The sequence below is a fragment of the Phyllobates terribilis genome, unplaced genomic scaffold (assembly GCF_046119375.1).
Source record: "Phyllobates terribilis strain yellow unplaced genomic scaffold, ASM4611937v1 Scaffold_3__8_contigs__length_932513732, whole genome shotgun sequence".
NCBI lineage: Eukaryota > Metazoa > Chordata > Amphibia > Anura > Dendrobatidae > Phyllobates > Phyllobates terribilis.
This window is the reverse complement of record NW_027362763.1, coordinates 43,873,116-43,895,229: the sequence shown is the minus strand read 5'-3', so window position 1 is coordinate 43,895,229 and position 22,114 is coordinate 43,873,116. Positions and strand designations below refer to the sequence as shown.

Genomic DNA, 22,114 nt, shown 5'->3' with positions numbered 1-22,114 from the left:
ATGAATATAACTACTATAATACTACCCCTATGTACATGAATATAACTACTATAATACTGCTCCTATGTACAAGAATATAACTAATATAATACTGTCCCCTATGTACAAGAATATAACTACTATAATACTGCCCCTATGTACAAGAATATAGCTACTATAATACTGCTCCTATGTACAAGAATATAACTACTATAATACTGCCCCTATGTACAAGGATATAACTACTATAATACTGCTCCTATGTACAAGAATATAACTACTATAATACTGCCCCCTATGTACAAGAATATAACTACTATAATACTGTCCCCTATGTACAAGAATATAACTACTATAATACTGCTCCCTATGTACATGAATATAACTACTATAATACTACCCCTATGTACATGAATATAACTACTATAATACTGCTCCTATGTACAAGAATATAACTACTATAATACTGCCCCTATGTACAAGGATATAACTACTATAATACTGCTCCTATGTACAAGAATATAACTAATATAATACTGTCCCCTATGTACAAGAATATAACTACTATAATACTGCCCCTATGTACAAGAATATAACTACTATAATACTGTTCCTATGTACAAGAATATAACTACTATAATGCTGCCCCTATGTACAAGAATATAACTACTATAATACTGCTCCCTATGTACATGAATATAACTACTATAATACTACCCCTATGTACATGAATATAACTACTATAATACTGCTCCTATGTACAAGAATATAACTAATATAATACTGTCCCCTATGTACAAGAATATAACTACTATAATACTGCCCCTATGTACAAGAATATAACTACTATAATACTGCTCCTATGTACAAGAATATAACTACTATAATACTGCTCCTATGTACAAGAATATAACTACTATAATACTGCTCCCTATGTACAAGAATATAACTACTATAACACTGCTCCTATGTACAAGAATATAACTACTATAATACTGCTCCTATGTACAGGAATATAACTACTATAATACTACCCCTATGTACAAGAATATAACTGCTATATTAGTATATTGTGGTGCAGTTCCCCTTCTGTCCATCCTCCTGGCTATATACAGGATGCACACAGCTGGTGTCTGGCTCTGGAGCTGAGGCCACATTACTCTTCTATCCCTGATTACAGACTGTCTGCAATGTGCCGTGTTCTGCGCCTGTTCTGCCTGTACAGGATCTTATCACCTCTTCTCTCTTTTCTGGTGTTTCTGATCTTGTTAGTGTAACACATTGTAAATATATCGGCAGCTGCTGCCATATCAGTCGCCCTCAGACATCGGGAAGTTATTCTTATTCTATATAATGTTTGTCAATTCTCTTCCCAGCTTCTATATTATCATCATTGACATGCAGTGAGATTTATGTACCGACACTGATTTGTGGCACATAATATATCAATATAAGCACCAAAGCGAAGTGATAATGGAGGACCGGAGACAAAATAGGATCCTTCACAAGTGACTCTTAGCTCTTACATACAGTTCTGCTCAAAAGTTTACATACCCCGGCAGAATTTTTCCTTTCTTGGCCTTGTTTCAGAGAATATGAATGATAACAAAAAAACTTTTTTCCACTTATGGTTATTGGTTGGGTGAAGCCATTTATTGTCAAACTACTGTGTTTTCTCTTTTTAAATCTTAATGACAACCAAAAACATCCAAATGACCCTGATCAAAAGTTCTCATACCCTGGTGATTTTGGCCTGATAACATGAACAGAGTTTGATACAAATGGGTTTGAATGGCTACTAAAGGTAACATTCTCATGTGTGACCTGTTTGCTTGTAATCAGTGTGTGTGCATAAAAGCTGAGTGAGTTTCTGGGATCCAGGCAGACTCTTACATCTTTCATCCAGCCACTGACGTTTCTGGATAGTGAGTCATGGTGAAAGCAAAAGAACTGTCAACGGATCTACGGGAAAAGGTAGTTGAACTGTATAATACGGGAAAGGGATACAAAAATATATCCAAGGAATTGATAATGCCAGTCAGCAGCGTTCAAACTGTGATTAACAAATGGAAAATCAGGAGTACTGTAAATCCAAACCACGGTCAGGTAGACCAACAAAGATTTCAGCCACATCTGCCATGAAAATTGTTCAGGATGCAAAGAAAAACCCACAAATAATATCAGCTGAAATTCAGGACTCTGAAATCTAGCGGTGTGGCTGTTTCAAGATGCACAATAAGGAGGCACTTGAAGAAAAATGGGCTGCATGGTCGAGTCGCCAGAAGAAAGCCATTACTGCGCAAATGCCACAAAGTATCTCGCCTACAATACCTCAAACAGAACAGAGACAAGCCTCAAAAGTTCTGGAACAAGGAAATTTGGAGTGATGATTGAACTTTTTGGCCACAACCATAAACGTTACATTTGGAGAGAGGTCAATAAGGCCTATGATGAAAGGAACACCATTCCTATAGTAAAGCATGGAGGTGGATCACTGATGTTTTGGGGATGTGCGAGCTACAAAGGCACATGAATCTTGGTAAAAGTTGAAGGAAAGATGAATGCAGCACGTCATCAGCAAATACTGGAGGAAAATTTACACTCATCAGCCCGGAAGCTGCGCTTGGGAAGTACTTGGACGTTCCAACATGACAACGATCCAAAACACAAGGCCAAGTCGACCTGTCATTGGCTACAGCAGAACAAAGTGAAGGTTCTGGAGTGGCCATCTCAGTCTCCTGACCTCAATATCATTGAGCCACTCTGGGGAGATCTCAAGCGCGCAGTTCATGCTAGACAGCCCAGGAATTTACAGGAGCTGGAGGCTTTTTACCAAGAAGAATGGGCAGCTTTACCATCTGAGAAAATAAAGAACCTCATCCACAACTACCACAAAAGACTTCAAGCTGTCATTGATGTTAGAGGGGGCAATACACGGTATTAAGAACTGGGGTATGTGAACTTTTGATCAGAGTCATTTGGATGTTTTTGGTTGTCATTAAGATTTAAAAAGAGAAAACACAGTAGTTTGACAATAAATGGCTTCACCCATCCAATAACCATGAGTGGAGAAAAAGTTAGTTATCATTCATATTCTCTGAAACAAGGCCAAGAAAGGAAAAATTCTGCCGGGGTATGTAAACTTTTGAGCACAACTGTATGTCAGGAGTCTAAAGGTGAAACTGATTATGGGGGAAATGGTTTTGCGATTGGATGATACTATATTCAGGACATCTTTATCCCAGGAGGAGCTTTCTTTTGTGCTCATCATCGCCACCTGTTGGGTAATTTTCTATGTATGAGTTGTCAAGACGAGTGGGAGAAGTGCAGTGAAAACGTTTAGGAACTAATTTCTGTTTCAAATAAATATTTGTCAGAGTGTTTAGGCTGTATCTAATCATACCCCTTTCTTCTTCTTCATTTCTTTCTATCCTTGCTTTCTTTAATTTATTCTTTCTTTCTTTTTTCATTTCCCTCTTTTCTTCTTTACATTCCTTTTCTTCCTTCCTGGTTCCTTATTTTATTCTCCCTTCCCTCCTGCCTTCCCCCCTTACTTTTGTTCCTCCCATTCTACTTTCCTTCCTTCTTTTCCTCTCTTCCTTCCATCCTTCCTCACTTCATTCTTTCCTTCGTTTCTTCCTTCCTTTATTTCTTCTTTACTTACTTCCATCCTTCATTCCCTTCTTCCCTTTCTTCCCTCCTTCCTTTTCTCCCTTTCTTCCTTTTCTCCCTCCTTTCCTTCATTCTTTCTATCGTTCCCTCCTTCATTTTCTTACATGTTCCCTCCTTCCTCCCTTTTTTATTTGCTTCCTTCCCTCTTTCCCTCCCTCCTTCCTGTCCTTTACTCTCCCCTGCCATTCATTCCTTCCTCTCCTTCTTTCCCTTTTTCCCTCCATGTGTCCTTTTCTCCCTCTCTTCTTTCCTTGCTTTATTGACTTTCTCCCTTCCTTCTTTCATACTTCTTTTCCTTTATTCATTGTTCCTCTTTTTCCTTCCTTCCCTCTTTCCCTCATTCACTCCTTTTCTTTTCTCCTTCATTCCCCCCCCTCCCTTCATTCCTTCTTTCATTCCTTCTTCCTTCCTTCCATCCTTCCTTCCTTTCTTGTCCCATACTCTTTCCTTTCTTCTCATATTTGACAGGTCTTCCGGGTGAGCGAGGTCTTCCTGGATTGCCTGGTCTGAAAGGAGACCAGGGCGATATCGGTCTTCCTGGTAGTATGGGTCTCCGTGGACTTAGAGGTAGGTTGTCTTCTTTTTCTTTCTTCTTTTCCCCTTCTGAACTTGACCTAGTGTCCGGTTGCCGTCCGTTAAGAAATAAAATAAGGCTTTTTTTTTTTCCATTGTCCATAATAAACATTTGATGCGTCCGTGATTTTTTTTTGAAGCTGGAGAAGCTCGTGTGGATTATTATGGCTGTAATTCTCGCCATTTTACCACTCAGTTTATGCCGCTGATGTCGGTATATCGGGGTTTTCTGCTGCAGACACGTATCACTAAAAATATTAGTAATTTATTACAGTTTTACGATATGTCCTTAAAAATGTCGACTGTCCGTGATTTTTTGATGAGCTATGCAGAATAAATAAAAAATCAAGTTGGTGACCTTGATGAGTGCAGGTGACGTGGACCTTCCTCGCCTCCTGCCTGATGACATGGTGGTCCTGATATGCGGATTTATTCTTATAAAAATCGTATGGTTTTATAAACGTAGGCTTTTAAATAACCTTCAAAAGAAATCTACTATTCCCACTTACATGGACCAGCCGTGAGAACCTCTTCAGGTGTTTCCAGGGTTTTTCCCCATTCTGTGGTTCCGTCCTAGTGGGTTCTTGAGAGTGATGTTCCAAGATACCCATAACTTGGCAACATTTACTTATCCAGCTGATGGAGAACCTCGATCTCCAGATTGGCACCATGTTGATCATAATTGCCATATCTTTCAAGTATGGGATCTTTGGGGGCTGAAGGGACAGAGAGGCCAAATATGATCAAAGGCTTCACTAATGGAGAAAGCAAGTCTTGGGTTGTCTTGTCCTTCCAGGGTGTTGATGTCAACCTTCAACACCATGTTGCATAACTATTTGTGTACATTCTAGTGATTCGCAAAGATTTCTGTTCAGCTTTTCACTCAAACTTGGTCAGGAAACACAATTTAGCTCCTCTCGCCGCTCATCTTCCTCCATGCCGCAGCTCCCTATCCAGTCATTCGTTAGCCTCCTTTAGATCTGGTCACTTCTGATCTTCCAGGGTGTTGATGTCAACCTTCAACACCATGTTGCATAACTATTTGTGTACATTCTAGTGATTCGCAAAGATTTCTGTTGAGCTTTTCACTCAAACTTGGTCAGGAAACACAATTTAGCTCCTCTCGCCACTCATCTTCCTCCATGCCGCAGCTCCCTATCCAGTCATTCGTTGGCCTCCTTTAGATCTGGTCACTTCTGATCTTCACAGCAGGAGACATCCTCTTCCGTGTCTTCTATTACTCTGTGCTAGGCATAGACCATGCACGTCAGCTCCTCGTCAGCATCTTGGGCCACACACGGCTTGAGGTCACAATGTGCATGGTCCGAGTCTACTCAGCTCAGCGCAGAGTGAAGGAAGATGTGGAAGTAGATTTTGTCTACCATCAAGATCAGAAGATACCGCAGCTGGTCAAGGACCGGGCAAGAGCTGCAGCAGTGAGAGAGGTGAACAGCAAGGTGAGTATAATTTATTTTTCCTGGCCTTCTACAATCTATTCTGGCCACCGTTTTGGATTTTCAAAGTGCGAGTTAGAAAAATTAGGTTCTTTTTTTTGTAACACGTTAAGCAAATTTGATTCATCTCGAATTGATTTGCTCGTCTCTAGTATGTTCTTCCATTTTCTCCATGCCTGAGCATCAATAAAAAAAACACATATTGCTCTGATGAGGTGGAATAAGACAGACACAGGTGTTTGCAGCTCCACATCTGTCTGATAATTTTGGATCTTTTGGTTTGTGCGTTAGTGAATTTCTTTTTCTTTTATGCATTTCTTGAGAAAATCAGTTAATTCAGTAAAGTTTGTAACCAAATAAAATATCTGGGCTGGTGAAGTAGGCTGATAATGACACAATGGGATCAGAGGATCTGAGAATGTTCCTGGACAAAAAGTAAAATTGATGCAATTAATACTAATGTTCCTGAGATGGCATGAAGCAAATCTTGGCGTTCCTGGCTCCGAACGTCTGGCTTTCCCTCCAAGATATGAGAGCACACGTTCAATAAGCTCTGCCTTCCCGGTACTTAAGGAATTGTGATCGAAGCAGCTAGACGAAGATTAATACTAACAGGGAGGTGGACTTAAGTGAGTATGTACCATGCTCCAAGATGTCTGCCAAGGAGTTACCGTGCCAAGGAGATTTGACTGCACAAATGTCTGAGACTGAAATACAAGGTCTAATGTGGAAATGTTTATTTTGCTTATTAAGGACCATTTATTGTATAAAAAGGATGGAGGGTAACGGTGGCATTGGGGGATGTCGCAGGGGGCACCAAGGGGGACAAGTCAGACAACAACCAATAAGACATTTATCCAAACATAATAACAAGTAAAGTGCAAAATGTAGATACTCAAACACCAGCGCCAGCTCATATTCTCTATGCATCAAAGGCAGAGGTTGTAGGATGTGACCGAACATACTGGGCTATTGAAGACCACCACAATGAACAAGCAACAGTGGTTATAGGAAACAGCCATCAAGGTGCTGACAGATAACAAGACTACCGGTTTAATTTAGCCCCACTAGCAGAATAGTGAGTGCAGCTCTGGAGTATAATACAGGATGTAACTCAGGATCAGTAATGTAATGTATGTACACAGTGACTGCACCAGCAGAATAGTGAGTGCAGCTCTGGAGTATAATACAGGATGTAACTCAGGATCAGTAATGTAATGTATGTACACAGTGACTGCACCAGCAGAATAGTGAGTGCAGCTCTGGAGTATAATACAGAATGTAACTCAGGATCAGTAATGTAATGTATGTACACAGTGACTGCACCAGCCGAATAGTGAGTGCAGCTCTGGAGTATAATACAGGATGTAACTCAGGATCAGTACAGGATCAGTAATGTAATGTATGTACACAGTGACTCCACCAGCAGAATAGTGAGTGCAGCTCTGGAGTATAATACAGGATGTAACTCGGGATCAGTACAGGATCAGTAATGTAATGTCTGTACACAGTGACTCCACCAGCAGAATAGTGAGTGCAGCTCTGGAGTATAATACAGGATGTAACTCAGGATCAGTAATGTAATGTATGTACACAGTGACTGCACCAGCAGAATAGTGAGTGCAGCTCTGGAGTATAATACAGGATGTAACTCAGGATCAGTAATGTAATGTATGTACACAGTGACTGCACCAGCAGAATAGTGAGTGCAGCTCTGGAGTATAATACAGGATGTAACTCAGGATCAGTAATGTAATGTATGTACACAGTGACTGCACCAGCAGAATAGTGAGTGCAGCTCTGGAGTATAATACAGGATGTAACTCAGGATCAGTAATGTAATCTAAGTACACAGTGACTGCACCAGCAGAATAGTGAGTGCAGCTCTGGAGTATAATACAGGATGTAACTCGGGATCAGTAATGTAATGTATGTGCACAGTGACTGCACCAGCAGAATAGAGAGTGCAGCTCTGGGGTATAATACAGGATATAACTCAGGATCAGTAATGTAATGTATGTACACAGTGACTGCACCAGTAGAATAGTGAGTGCAGCTCTGGAGTATAATACAGGATGTGACTCAGGATCAGTACAGGATCAGTAATGTAATGTATGTACACAGTGACTGTACCAGCAGAATAGTGAGTGCAGCTCTGTAGTATAATACAGGATGTAACTCAGGATCAGTAATGTAATGTATGTACACAGTGACTGCACCAGCAGAATAGTGAGTGCAGCTCTGTAGTATAATACAGGATGTAACTCAGGATCAGTAATGTAATGTATGTACACAGTGACTGCACCAGCAGAATAGTGAGTGCAGCTCTGGAGTATAATACAGGATGTAACTCAGGATCAGTACAGGATCAATAATGTAATGTTTGTACACAGTGACTGCACCAGCAGAATAGTGAGTGCAGCTCTGGAGTATAATACAGGACGTAACTCAGGATCAGTAATGTAATGTATGTACACAGTGACATCACCAGCAGAATAGTGAGTGCAGCTCTGGAGTATAATACAGGACGTAACTCAGGATCAGTAATGTAATGTATGAACACAGTGACTGCACCAGCAGAATAGTGAGTGCAGCTCTGGAGTATAACACAGGATGTAACTCAGGATCAGTAATGTAATGTATGTACACAGTGACTGCACCAGCAGAATAGTGAGTGCAGCTCTGGAGGATAATACAGGATGTAACTCAGGATCAGTAATGTAATGTATGTACACAGTGACTGCACCAGCAGAATAGTGAGGGCAGCTCTGGAGTATAATACAGGATGTAACTCAGGATCAGTAATGTAATGTATGTACACAGTGACTGCACCAGCAGAATAGTGAGTGCAGCTCTGGAGTTTTATACAGGATGTAACTCAGGATCAGTACAGGATAAGTAATGTAATGTATGTACACAGTGACTGCACCAGCAGAATAGTGAGTGCAGCTCTGGAGTATAATACAGGACGTAACTCAGGATCAGTAATGTAATGTATGTACACAGTGACTGCACCAGCAGAATAGTGAGTGCAGCTCTGGAGTATAATACAGGATGTAACTCAGGATCAGTACAGGATCAGTAATGTAATGTATGTACACAGTGACTGCACCAGCAGAATAGTGAGTGCAGCTCTGGAGTATAACACAGGATGTAACTCAGGATCAGTAATGTAATGTATGTACACAGTGACTGCACCTGCAGAATAGTGAGTGCAGCTCTGGAGTATAATACAGGATGTAACTCAGGATCAGTAATGTAATGTATGTACACAGTGACTACACCAGCAGAATAGTGAGTGCAGCTCTGGAGTATAATACAGGATGTAACTCAGGATCAGTACAGGATCAGTAATGTAATGTATGTGTAGCACCCTGAGGATTCGGCTGCTACAGGGGTATTGCACCTCAGCCAGAGGTGTGATATTCCACTCCCGGGTAAGGATGGAGTGTGGAACTGAGCTCAGTTAGCTGCATGCACTACACACATCCCATTTCCGAGGAACAGACCGATGGTACTCCCACTAGAGAAATGTGCAGGTACAACAGTGTCTGTTCCTGGCTGGAGTGGGAGGGGGGTGGAATATCCCAGTAGTGTAGGGGCAGATAGGGGGAGCAGTCTGGGTAAAGCTAGGAGCTCATTGGGTGCTGGTCACCTGAGCTCACACATAGAGGGAGTATATAAGGTGGGCACCATCTTAGGACAGGGTCTTTGCAGAGGAGTCTTTTGCAGAAGGCTGGTCAGTCTGTCAGTCTTTTGCAGAGCAGTGGAGGAAAGCAGAGGAGCAGAGCAGCCCCAAGGCCCAGAGAGAGAGAGGAGAAAGAAAGACCCAGAGGGGGAGAAAGAAGGAACTCTGAGAGCCCAAACTAAATCAAAGGGTGAAGAGTTGGCAACAGGGTACCGGATCCCAAGCTGGTGGAGGCTACAGCACACCTTAGCCAGAGACCGGAGGCCGTGGGCAGAATCTGCCACGGCCACTCACCATATCCACCCGGAAGGCAGACCACGAATAGGGTCAGGGAACCCAGAGACAAGGGTTTACCACCAAGAGGCCCGAGGGAGCCGGACATAGGTGGATCCCTGGTGGGGAAGGCCAGAGACGAGGACAGGACAGAAAGGGAGCTCAGAACCACGCTCCAGAACTACTTGGGGGTTGGCCGAGTCCAGGACCTGGTGGACGCAGCGCGGCTCGGGTGGTCACTCAAGGCCGGAGTGACCGGTACAAGAACAGCAGTAAGTAAAGAACCCTGAACTGCACAACCCGACTCTGACTCTCATTACCATCTTCCCTGCACTTCCACAACCACCATCCTCTGCACCTGACCCCCTGAGGCTATACCCCTCCCGTTGGGGGTTATACTACCGAAGCTGCACAAACACCATCAGCCTCAGCGGACCCTGCTGCAGCGGCGGCCGTAGTGACCGCAATTCAACGGGTGGCGTAGTCGACATAAAGAACTTTAGTAACATCAGTAAGGACTGCCACACACTGAGCTTGACACCCTGGGCACGGACCGGGTCACAGCCACTCGGAGACTACAACCCCCATCTGATCCGGCTCCGGGTATCCCTAACAGCACTGGCCCAGGGGGCGCGTCAACTTTGGCGTAGTCGGCAGGATAACGTGCCCGCAACAACCGGGTACTGCGTGCCTGAAGAAAAGTACACCGTTACCTTAAAAAGAAGTCTCCTGCCGGTTCCGGAGGGTCCCCGCCATCGGGCCCCATCACAGGTCGTTTCCCGCCGGTTGTCCGCCATTTGCAGCTTTTTCCCGCCATCCATGGAGTTTCCCGCCACTGGGAGACGATTCCCGCCATTTCCAAAGATTTCCCGCCTTGGAAGAGCGGACGCCATTATGGGCGTGCCAGAGGGTGGCAAGAGGCCACCTCCCATCGTGGGCCAGGTCGAAGAATGGCGCCAAAAGCGGAAACCGCCCCCACCAACAGAGACTGTGATGCTGGAAGTGTCCATCAGCGTGAGAGAACTGCCCCTGGAACTGACAATCACAAAGTTGCCCCGGGACCACCCTCGATGTGGGCGGAGACAGAAGAAGAGAACAAAGATGGGTGTCGCCTGGAGAAGTCTGGAGAGAGCGCACCCGGAGACAAGACGTCTGGAGGGAGAGTCAGGCAGCACCGACCCAGTGGTCAGGAGCCTGTTGCAGGTCGCCACTCCAGAAGGCCTGCTGGAGATCCTAACACAGCTCCGCCGAGATCGGGAGTGTGCACAGACTGCGCTGGAGGGCCTCGCACAGAGGTTGGCCCGGGTGCAACGAGAGACGTTGGCGGAGTGGAGCCGAGAGATGGCCCAGCAGACCGAAACCCGTCAGCGGAGCACGCCACCCGAGACGAGGAGACAGACCGCCTCTGAGGATGGCGCAGGAGGACTGAAGGCCGGAGACGGCGCCGAGAAGGGAGCCGAACGAATGGAGGCAGGTAAAGGGGACGTCACTACCCCGAGCCGGGAAACCGCGTGCCTGCCCCAGCTCCCCGTCACAGAGCCCGAAGTACCCCCTGCCGTGCCCGTCGCTGCAACGTCACCGCCGCAGACTAGGCCTCAAACGGAAGCCGCGACCCCTGTGACGTCACACGCCTCGACCCCGAGCGTGGCCAAGCAGGAAGTACCATCGGCCTGGTCGCAAGGCCTAGTACCCCCGGGCGACTCAATACCAACAGCGCCCCCTACCTCCGCAGAGCCCCCGGCCTGGTCGCAGGGCCAAGTAACACAGGGCGCCGCCGTTCTTACGGTGCCCTTTACTTTCAAGGTGCCCCAGGCCTGGTCGCAAGGCCTGGTTAACCCGGGCGCCGCTACCACCACGGCGCCCATAACACCTAAAGTACCGCACCTGGGTGAGGACCTGTTCGCCCAGCATACGTGCCCGGATGGGCAGCCCTTCGTATGGCCCCAGGAATACATCCAGCTGGAGCTGCAAAAAGCAAGGGCCATGTGCGAACCCCTGATTCCGGCTCCGAAGCCTGTAAAGAGGACCTCGCCCCCGCTGGAGGAGGCACAGTTCGAGTGGGATCCCACCGGAGAAGACCTCATGGTGTTCACTCAGGAGACTCGGGCAGCCGCAGCGGAGCGTGCAGAGTGCTGCCGCCAGCAGCTCGAGGTCTTTGAGAGGGAGCGGAGAGAGAGGCGGGTCCGGGAACAACAAGCCCAAATAAGGAGCGCGGAGCAGAAGAGCCGGACCAGGAGAGACCCCCGTGCAGCGCATGGTCCCCGTACCATCGGGACTGTGATAAAGTTCAATCTGCAGCATGGGTGGGGTTTCATCAGGGATCACCGCACCCCAGGCGACGTCTTCGTGACCAGGAGAGACGTTGAGTCCCACCTACCGGAGGGACACAGAGGTCGTGACCTGTATTTAGGGGACGAGGTCACCTTCACCCGGCACAAGTGTGCCAAAGGACCCTACGCCCTCCATGTGCATCGCCTGACGGAGGAGGAGCTGCGGTGTGAGGAGGAGCAAGAGGACCCGGACGGGTCTGAAACTGAAACTGTCCACAAAGAAAGAGCAGGAGGACGCCGTCGTTGAGTACGGTAGTGAAGAGACTGTATAAAGTTACCCGTCAGGGTATAAGAACTGTTCTAGTTAAAATATAGTCCCCGTTGGGACCAGCAGATTGAACTGAATCCCGTGTGTCCCTATTCCCACTGACCGAGGACTGAGAACGGTCATTCCTCCCTAATACCTGGCCGAGGACTGAGAGCGGCCATATTTCCCTTATATATAGTTGCGCTTCCTAAAGCGCCCCCTACCGGTTTTATAGGGAACTGTTTTATTCCAAGAGAGACTGTCGCACTTTACCCGGTCACAAGTTGCACCGTGACCGGAGGAACCAGAAGACAAGAATGTTATTTATATGAAAAGTTTATGCTGCTGATAATGTTTATATGTTTTATATGTTTATGTTTTATGAAAAAAAAAAAATGTATGTTTGTGGATGTTTATATCTTACAGCCCGAGGACGTGCTGTGATTTACCAGGGGGGAATGTAGCACCCTGAGGATTCGGCTGCTACAGGGGTATTGCACCTCAGCCAGAGGTGTGATATTCCACTCCCGGGTAAGGATGGAGTGTGGAACTGAGCTCAGTTAGCTGCATGCACTACACACATCCCATTTCCGAGGAACAGACCGATGGTACTCCCACTAGAGAAATGTGCAGGTACAACAGTGTCTGTTCCTGGCTGGAGTGGGAGGGGGGTGGAATATCCCAGTAGTGTAGGGGCAGATAGGGGGAGCAGTCTGGGTAAAGCTAGGAGCTCATTGGGTGCTGGTCACCTGAGCTCACACATAGAGGGAGTATATAAGGTGGGCACCATCTTAGGACAGGGTCTTTGCAGAGGAGTCTTTTGCAGAAGGCTGGTCAGTCTGTCAGTCTTTTGCAGAGCAGTGGAGGAAAGCAGAGGAGCAGAGCAGCCCCAAGGCCCAGAGAGAGAGAGGAGAAAGAAAGACCCAGAGGGGGAGAAAGAAGGAACTCTGAGAGCCCAAACTAAATCAAAGGGTGAAGAGTTGGCAACAGGGTACCGGATCCCAAGCTGGTGGAGGCTACAGCACACCTTAGCCAGAGACCGGAGGCCGTGGGCAGAATCTGCCACGGCCACTCACCATATCCACCCGGAAGGCAGACCACGAATAGGGTCAGGGAACCCAGAGACAAGGGTTTACCACCAAGAGGCCCGAGGGAGCCGGACATAGGTGGATCCCTGGTGGGGAAGGCCAGAGACGAGGACAGGACAGAAAGGGAGCTCAGAACCACGCTCCAGAACTACTTGGGGGTTGGCCGAGTCCAGGACCTGGTGGACACAGCGCGGCTCGGGTGGTCACTCAAGGCCGGAGTGACCGGTACAAGAACAGCAGTAAGTAAAGAACCCTGAACTGCACAACCCGACTCTGACTCTCATTACCATCTTCCCTGCACTTCCACAACCACCATCCTCTGCACCTGACCCCCTGAGGCTATACCCCTCCCGTTGGGGGTTATACTACCGAAGCTGCACAAACACCATCAGCCTCAGCGGACCCTGCTGCAGCGGCGGCCGTAGTGACCGCAATTCAACGGGTGGCGTAGTCGACATAAAGAACTTTAGTAACATCAGTAAGGACTGCCACACACTGAGCTTGACACCCTGGGCACGGACCGGGTCACAGCCACTCGGAGACTACAACCCCCATCTGATCCGGCTCCGGGTATCCCTAACAGCACTGGCCCAGGGGGCGCGTCATATGTACACAGTGACTGCACCAGCAGCATGCTGGGTGCAGCTCTGATCAGCTGCTAGTCAGTGTGGTGATTGCGGGTGTGGTGGCTGCAGATCCTGCTGTGAGCTCCTGATCTCTGAGAAACCAACACCTCTCCACCTGGGGACCTGCTCTCTCTCTTTCCCAGAGAGAGAGCGGGTTTCTGGGATGAGTGAAGGAGCCCAGTCCCAGGCTTCTGCTTCCCGAACCAGGCCGGCGGGGGGCAGAAGAAACCAGCAACCGGCCTGCACATCAGAGGACTCGGGGGTGAGACGCTGCACCAGGAGTCGCAGCAATGTGGCTCCTACTCCCCCCGGGATTGTTGAGACCCCCATAAGCCACAAGGCTTCCAGCATGGAGGAAAAGCCTGACAGCGGCGTGCAAGATGGCTCTCCTTCCGGAGGAAAACTGAGTGCTCACGGAGGTGAGGCCGACCTCCCTGAGGGGGAATGGGCGCTGCAGGGACCCCGGGAGTCTGTGTCCACCTATGCCTCCCGGGTCATGATCCGCCTCCGTGAGTATGAAAATGCCAGTAAGCTCATCAGGAGGCTCCGGGAGGAGCTGCGCTGCACAAGCGCCAAAGCTGCGGGGGCCTCCAAAACAAGGAAGGCAAAACTCCAAGCCGAGGTAAAAAGACTGAGCAGTGAAATTCAACGCCTGGAACTTAGGAAAGCCACCATCAGGGAGCAGAGTAGTCCTTTCAAACAAAAACTTATAAATGAAGACCGCTTTAGAGAAATGGCTGATACCAGAGAGCAAAGGCAGATAGGACTGCAGCCTGAGAGCCAGGTGGATGATAAAAGTGATGATGACCAGCAGCAAGCCCCACCTGGCAGCCTGCAAAGTCACCCGCAGGCCACGTGCAGCGAGCTCCCTGCAGGACAGGCGACAGTGACATCCGGTCGCAGTTCTGCCGGCTCTGGGGAGGACAGTGACAGCAGCGGCCAGGGAGGGGCGCTAATGGCGGAGATTAAGCTCCTGGAGTCCCCAGTGTGCCTCCAAAACTTCCATCTTGGTGACGATCTACCAGAAGAGGCACCTGGGGGCCACAAAAAGGCAAAGAAGACCAAGCCAAAGCTGCAGGAGGTGGTAAGATACGTATATGCCCCCCTCCCTGTACCCCCTGAGTCGGCGGCAGGCTCAGCTCGCTGTATAAGCCCCGTTGCCCAGCCCAGCCCGGGTTCTGCTGTGGATCCGGTGCAAAGGCGCGGGGAGATTACAGAGCGCGGTAGTGAGGCGCAGAGCTCCGTCTCTGCTTGTAGTAACGGGGACGCAGCAGGAGGTGCATCAGCCGAGAGGCTGGACAGTGAGGGCGGCCCGGCGGCGGGCGTTCCATCCGGCCACGATGCTGTGGTGCGCTCCTCAGTGGGAGGGGGGAGCAGCCCGGTGTCGGGGGCAGCTCCGGTAGCCTCGGCGCCTCTGAATGCTGTTGCCGCTGATCACTTAGTTGAGAAGCGACGGCAGTGTGAGGGGGCTGTCGGGGCTGAGCGTTCCGGTCCTCCCACGAAAGTGCTATTTTGTGTTGGCATCGCTGCTCCGGAAGATCCTGATGCTAAAGATCAGCGGCGCCTAGCTGCAGCTAGAGATCAGCGGCACATTATACCAAATGCCAAACAGCGGAAATTACCGACCGATGATGTGGAGGGCACACATAAGACCGGGGGTGAGGTCGCCTCCAGTTCTATGGAGGTGACTGAGCCCCTTGTGCCTGATGCGGAGGTCAAAAGGTCATCCGCCATTGTTACTGGTCCAGCAGGAATGAATGTGGTGGTGGAGGTGAATGAGGATAATTCATTGTCTAGTGGTGTGGTTGCTGGTTTGGTGGAGGGTGAGATGGAGGTGGGTAATGGTGATACTGTTGGGGCTGATGTGGTCACTGGTCTGGTTGCCCCCCCGGGGGTGGTAACACCTGTCCAGAGTTATGCCAGTGTCACCTCCGGGGCAAATAGGGCATCCTCCTCGTCTCCGAGGTTTGGGGACGGCATGTTGCAACTGCGCCTTCTGGAGGCTCTAAAGAAGGGGGAGAGATCACTAATGGTAGAGGGTCGAGAGGTTGATCTATCCTTCTGGATAGAGAGGCATGGCCTCGGGGCCTTCCGAGAGCAAAAAGGGGGAGATACAGTGTGGTCCCTCCCAACAGCCGGGCCAGGCAGTGTGCGTAGGAATGTGGTCCGTCTTCGGTGGAGGGGCAGTGATGCATGTCCGCCAAGGTCTAAAGTTGTGGAGCTCCTGCTGAGGATGGGCTTCAAGGCGATTGACATCTACGCCTTGATACATCCCTATTCCACGCCTGAGTTTGATGTCAGCTTTGTTCGGCTGGAGGGGCTTGAGCTCTTCTGGGCAAATTATGAGTTGGCAAAAAATGAGCCCGGCTGGCGAGACTTTGCCGTTCAGGCAGTGTCTCGCCAAAACCAGATCAAGAAAGTGACCGTGATGACTCGTAACGAGTCGCTTTCTTGCTATGACATCATGACGTGGCTTGGTCGGTATGGAGAGGTGGTGGAGATGCCAAAGAAAAACCGCGACGAGTTTGGTATCTGGTCAGGGGCCTGGACGTTTATGGTAAAACTTAAGCGTTCAGGTGGTACGGTTGCCCACATTCCATCGTCTGCCTTCCTGGGTAGGGATCGTATCCTGGTCTTCTACCAGGGGCAACCTAAGCTCTGTCACAGGTGCGGCCATCTTGCCGCCTCTTGTGTGGAGATTAGGTGCCACCCATTCAGCCGTTGTCCTCGCTCCTTTGCTAATGCAGTCGAGACCCCGGTGGGAGTAAGCCGTGAGGCCGATTCTGCTGGAGAGGGGACTAGCAGGGGTGGGGGAGCTGAGGGGCCAGGGAAGAAAAGCAATAAAAAGACGCCTGCCCAGCTGAGGCGTCTAGACAAGCGCAGACAGGAGAGGGAGCGGGGCGAGCCCCAGACTACCGGGGCAGCCCCTGTCCTGGATGCCAAGTCTTGCTGCTGAGGCCCCGAGGGATGATGAGTTGGATGAGGAGGTCAGGAGGATCCACAGGGAGGAAACTGCCTCTGCTTCAGAATCCTCCCATTATGAAAGTATGGATGAGGATAATAAGCGGTGGCTAGAGCACAAGCGTAAGCTCGGCACCAAAAAGAAGAAAAAGAAGGGAGATAAAACATCTTCTCCCGCTCTGACCAAGGTACCTAAGGAAGGTAAAACCGACTCCCCTCTAGTTGGTCTTTCTAACCGGTTCCAAGCCCTTGATAACATCTCTTCCTCTGAGGAGGAGGCTGAGGGTGAGGTTCCGGCTTCAGCGGAGCTTACAGGGGGCGCCGAGTCTCCTTCTCCTGGGGATGCAAGGTCCTTGGGGGGAGGGACTGGCCCAGAGTCCGGAGACGAGGAGGAAAAAAGAAGGAAAAATGTGGGAATGGACACCTCTGTGTCATTAAAGAGGGGGAAGGATTCCTCGTCTGAGGCAGAGGATAAGGGGAGTGGGAAGAAGAAAGCCATCTAACTCAATCACCAATGATGGCGGTACCCACTCCGTTGACGCTGGCGTCCATTAATGTCGCCAGCATTAAGTCAAACATGGCTAGATTTGCGGCCTTTGATTTTCTCAGCTGGGTTGAAGCTGACATTTTCTTTTTGCAAGAGACCAGGCTGCCAAATATGGCGGAGGTGTTTATAGCTAAGAGGGAGTGGAGACTCGGGCCCTCCTATTGGTCTCTTGCGGCCGAGCCGTATAGCGGAGTGGCGGTCCTTTTTACCGCACCGGTAGAATGCCGACGGGTTATTGAGTTAGAAATGGGGAGGTGCCTGATATTAGATGTCCTCATGAAGGGACAAGAGCTTCAGCTCATTAACATCTATGGTCCCCAATCTAAATGGGACCGGAAGTGTCTCTTTATGAGGATCAAGCCCTACCTTTTTACGAGTCGGCAGGTCGTCTTTGGAGGGGACTTCAACACTGTCATGAGGCCCCGGGATAGAGGAGGTTCCAGAGACAAGATGACTTATGATAGCGTCGCCCTTAATAGTATAGCTAGTGAGGCTCGCCTGGTGGATGTCCACATCCGGCACACCGCAGGCCATGAGGGGTTCACCTATCATAGAGGTAACTGTAGGTCCAGGATAGACAGGTTTTATTTAAAGGAGGAAGCCGTCTCTTCAGCAGTATCTGTTGTTGAGGTGGAGTTCTCCGATCACTGTTTGATTTTGTTTTCCCTGAATGTTACAGAAACCCCCCGGATGGGAAGAGGCTTTTGGAGGCTCAATTCGTCTCTCTTGGAAGAAGCAGAGATAAGACAGTCCTTTGAGGATTTTCTTCAGAGCCAGGTACCCTTACTGGATCTTTGTAGTAGTAAGTCAGAGTGGTGGGAGATGTTTAAGAAAAGGGTGGCGAGATTCTTCCGCCAGCTCTCGAGCCTCAGGAGCCTGGACAGGTATCGCCTGTATCAGGGCCTGAGGAGGAAACTCGAGCATCTTGTCTCAACTGGAGGTAGCCGCGAGGAGATCTCCAGAGTGAAATCTTTGCTAATGAGGTGTCAGTATGATAGACACGCATCTTTGGTTTTTGAGAGGGATTACGGGAAGTACCGCTCGCCCGACCCTTATAGAAACTGCAAGATGTCAGTGAATAGTAAAGTTGTTACAGGACTGGTTGACACTGCGGGGTCCCTGAAAAGATCCAGATCAGGGATCCTGGAGGTCGTCAGATCCTTCTACTCGCACCTCTTGGGTAAGAGGGATCTGGATTGGGATGAGATGTCGGCTTTTCTGGCTGAAGCCGTCCCCGAACCAGGGGTAGACCCCTCTCTTGGCGTTTTGACAGAGATGATCAGGGAAGAGGAAGTTAAGTTGGCGATTGAAGGGCTTGCCCTGAAGAAATCTCCCGGTCCGGATGGCTTAACATCTGAATTCTATAAGACCTTTAAGGACGCCTTGGTTCCCCTCTTGACTGAGGTATTCAATGAGTGTCTTTCCTCGGGCACTCTGCCAAAGTCAATGAGGAGGTCTGCCCTGATCATCTTGTCAAAGGGTAAGGACCCATCTTGCATTGAGAATTGGCGTCCCATAGCGCTTCTCAATGCAGACAGGAAGGTTTTGGCAAAGGTGCTGTTTAATCGGCTGGTGAAATTTGCACCCCAGCTCCTTTCGGGGGCCCAGCATTGCTCTGTTCCGGGCCGCAGTACAATTAGTGCTGTAATCTGTGTCCGAGAGGCGGTGGAGCAGGGTAGGGCTGGCCACTGGAAGGGGTACATGCTGTCATTGGACCAGGCAAAAGCGTTTGATCGGGTTAATCATGAGTACCTCTGGTCTGTCCTTCTGAGGTATGGCCTGCCGGGGAGGTTTGTTGATTGGCTTAAGACCTTGTACTCTGGGGCAGAGAGTTTCCCGCTTGTGAACGGTTGGATTGGCAGCTCTTTTGAGGTTGGGTGTGGTGTTCGCCAGGGTTGTCCCTTGAGCCCGCTACTGTACGTGTTTGCGATTGACCCACTTCTTAGGAGGGTGGAGCGTGGACCGTTGGCTGGGATCGGGATGGACCGGGCAGCACCGGAAGCCACTCTGAGAGTGGTGGCGTATGCCGATGACGTCACCGTTTTTGTTTCCTCTGATGGGGAGGCAGAATGGCTGATGTCAGAGGTAAATCGCTACTCGGAGGCATCCGGGTCTAAGATCAACCGGGATAAGTGTGAGAGTCTCTGGCTGGGAGGAGGAGATCCTGGTTTTGATCTCCCGGACACCCTTCCAGAACCCAAAGTCTCTGCAAAAGTTCTTGGCATCGAATTTGGCCAGGGGGATTACCCCAAACAAAATTGGGACAGCAGGCTAGAGATCGCCACTCAGAAGGTGAACCAATGGAAGGGTTGGTCTTTGACCCTAAGGGAAAGGGTAAACCTGATCAAAACTTACCTGCTCCCTTTGCTGATCTATCTGGGCAGTGTGTGCATCTTGCCAGAGCCTCTCTGGACTCGGGTCTACAGTTTGTTCTTTCAACTGTTATGGGGGAATAGACTGAACCTGGTCAAGAGGGAGGTTACTTACCGTACGAGGAGACTAGGAGGGTTGGGTATGGTCAACCCTGTGGTATTCCTTGTGAATACCTTCATTAAGATCAATATTGCAAACCTCTGGAAAGAGAGGGCTCCTCCGTGGGTATTCTCCTGTAAGGGATGGTTTCAGCCTTTCTTCCAGGAATGGGAGACAGGAGGGCAAGTGAAGGATCTCCGCACACCGCATGGACATCTCCCGGCTTACGCTACCGTGGTTCTGAAGGTAATTCGCCGGTGGGGTCTGGGAATGTGGGAGGTCAGGACTCTGCCAAGGAAGCTCCTTGACAAAAGGGTTCTGTTGACCCATTTTCAGAGGCCTCTGGCGCTCAGGGATTACCCAAGTCGGGATCTTGGGGTGGGTCTGCATCTTTTGAATTCTATCAGGATCCCCTCGAAGGTTTGGGACTTGGCTTGGCGCTGCTTCCATGGGAAACTGTGTGTGAGGGACAATCTGAAGTGTAGGAGCTCTGAGGACAGGAACTGTCCTCGGGAGCATTGTGGTACCATGCTTGAAAGCATGGACCACTTCCTGCTTCCTTGTCCCTTTAACACAGAGGTGTACAACAGGGTGGGCGCCTCCATTGGCTGGCCCCGGCTGGCCGGTCTCTCTTATGCGGAATGGGCCTATGGAGCATTCGGGGACCTGGGTGGTCGGGACCGCTGCACCTTATTTCTAGTTAGCGCTGTGGTTAGGTATCACACGTGGAACGCACGGTGCTTAGTATCGACGCAACGGAAAATCCTCCCAGTGGACGATGTGTTTAGGACCATACTCGGTGACCTGGTGAAGGTGCGTTCTCTGGAGTATGAGAGACTGGGTACACGGAGGGCCGCTCTCCTCTGGAGGGGCTTTTCTTTTAGTGTGCCCTAGTCTGGTCATCTCCTCTCCTGGTGGTGGGCTGCTGCTGACACCATAGATTTTTGTTTTATTGATCAGTAGACAGTGATGTAGGGCTGCAGGCACCGAACTTGGGCTTTGTCAGTTGTGGTTATTGTATTGTTTGTTTCTGTATATATTGTATATATGGGTTTGGGTGGAGGTGTTAGGTTGGGTGGAGGGAAAAGGGGGAGGTGGGTTCATCTTGTGGGACACTGGTTATTTGGGTGAAAAACTGGCACTGCCTGATCTGGCCTATGGACGTTGGACTGAGGCATGAGGCGCAGGACCAGCTCTCAGGTCAGTGCCGGGGAGGGACTGGTGGGCTCGAGTGTGGGGGGTTTTGTTTTGTCTTGTATATATTTGTATAGTTAGTATTTATTTTATTTTATTTATTTAAAAAAAAAAAAAAAAAAAAGAATGTATATATTAGTTTGTATATAATTTGTCGGTTATTGTTTATTATATTGTTATTTTTTGTTTGGTAACCGGACCAGATGTCATGGTGTAGGTAGTTATTATTGTGTATATATGTATAATATGTGTGTGAGGAGAGAGGGAGCGGCTGGACCAGCAGAATAGTGAGTGCAGCTCTGGAGTATAATACAGGATGTAACTCAGGATCAGTACAGGATCAGTAATGTAATGTATGTACACAGTGACTGCACCAGCAGAATAGTGAGTGCAGCTCTGGAGTATAATACAGGATGTAACTCAGGATCAGTACAGGATCAGTAATGTAATGTATGTACACAGTGACTGCACCAGCAGAATAGTGAGTGCAGCTCTGGAGTATAATACAGGATGTAACTCAGGATCAGTAATGTAATGTATGTACACAGAGACTCCACCAGCAGAATAGTGAGTGCAGCTCTGGAGTATAATACAGGATGTAACTCAGGATCAGTAATGTAATGTATGTACACAGTGACTGCACCAGCAGAATAGTGAGTGCAGCTCTGCAGTATAATACAGGATGTAACTCAGGATCAGTACAGGATCAGTAATGTAATGTATGTACACAGTGACTGCACCAGCAGAATAGTGAGTGCAGCTCTGGAGTATAATACAGGATGTAACTCAGGATCAGTAATGTAATGTATGTACACAGAGACTCCACCAGCAGAATAGTGAGTGCAGCTCTGGAGTATAATACAGGATGTAACTCAGGATCAGTAATGTAATGTATATACACAGTGACTGCACCAGCAGAATAGTGAGTGCAGCTCTGGAGTATAATACAGGATGTAACTCAGGATCAGTACAGGATCAGTAGTGTAATGTAATGTATGTACACAGTGGCT

The 22,114-nt window shown here is 48.8% G+C and overlaps 1 protein-coding gene across 2 annotated transcripts in view; it reads left to right on the top strand.

Annotated features, from left to right (window-relative positions):
• The window catches only part of SCARA5 (scavenger receptor class A member 5), an 813,283-nt gene that overhangs the window by 578,727 nt on the left and 212,442 nt on the right, over positions 1-22,114 (top strand). For both annotated transcript variants that reach the window (XM_073673833.1, XM_073673832.1), the window contains exon 6: positions 4,120-4,218. In XM_073673833.1, the coding sequence (XP_073529934.1) occupies positions 4,120-4,218 (99 nt within the window). The remainder of the gene's footprint in view (positions 1-4,119; positions 4,219-22,114) is intronic.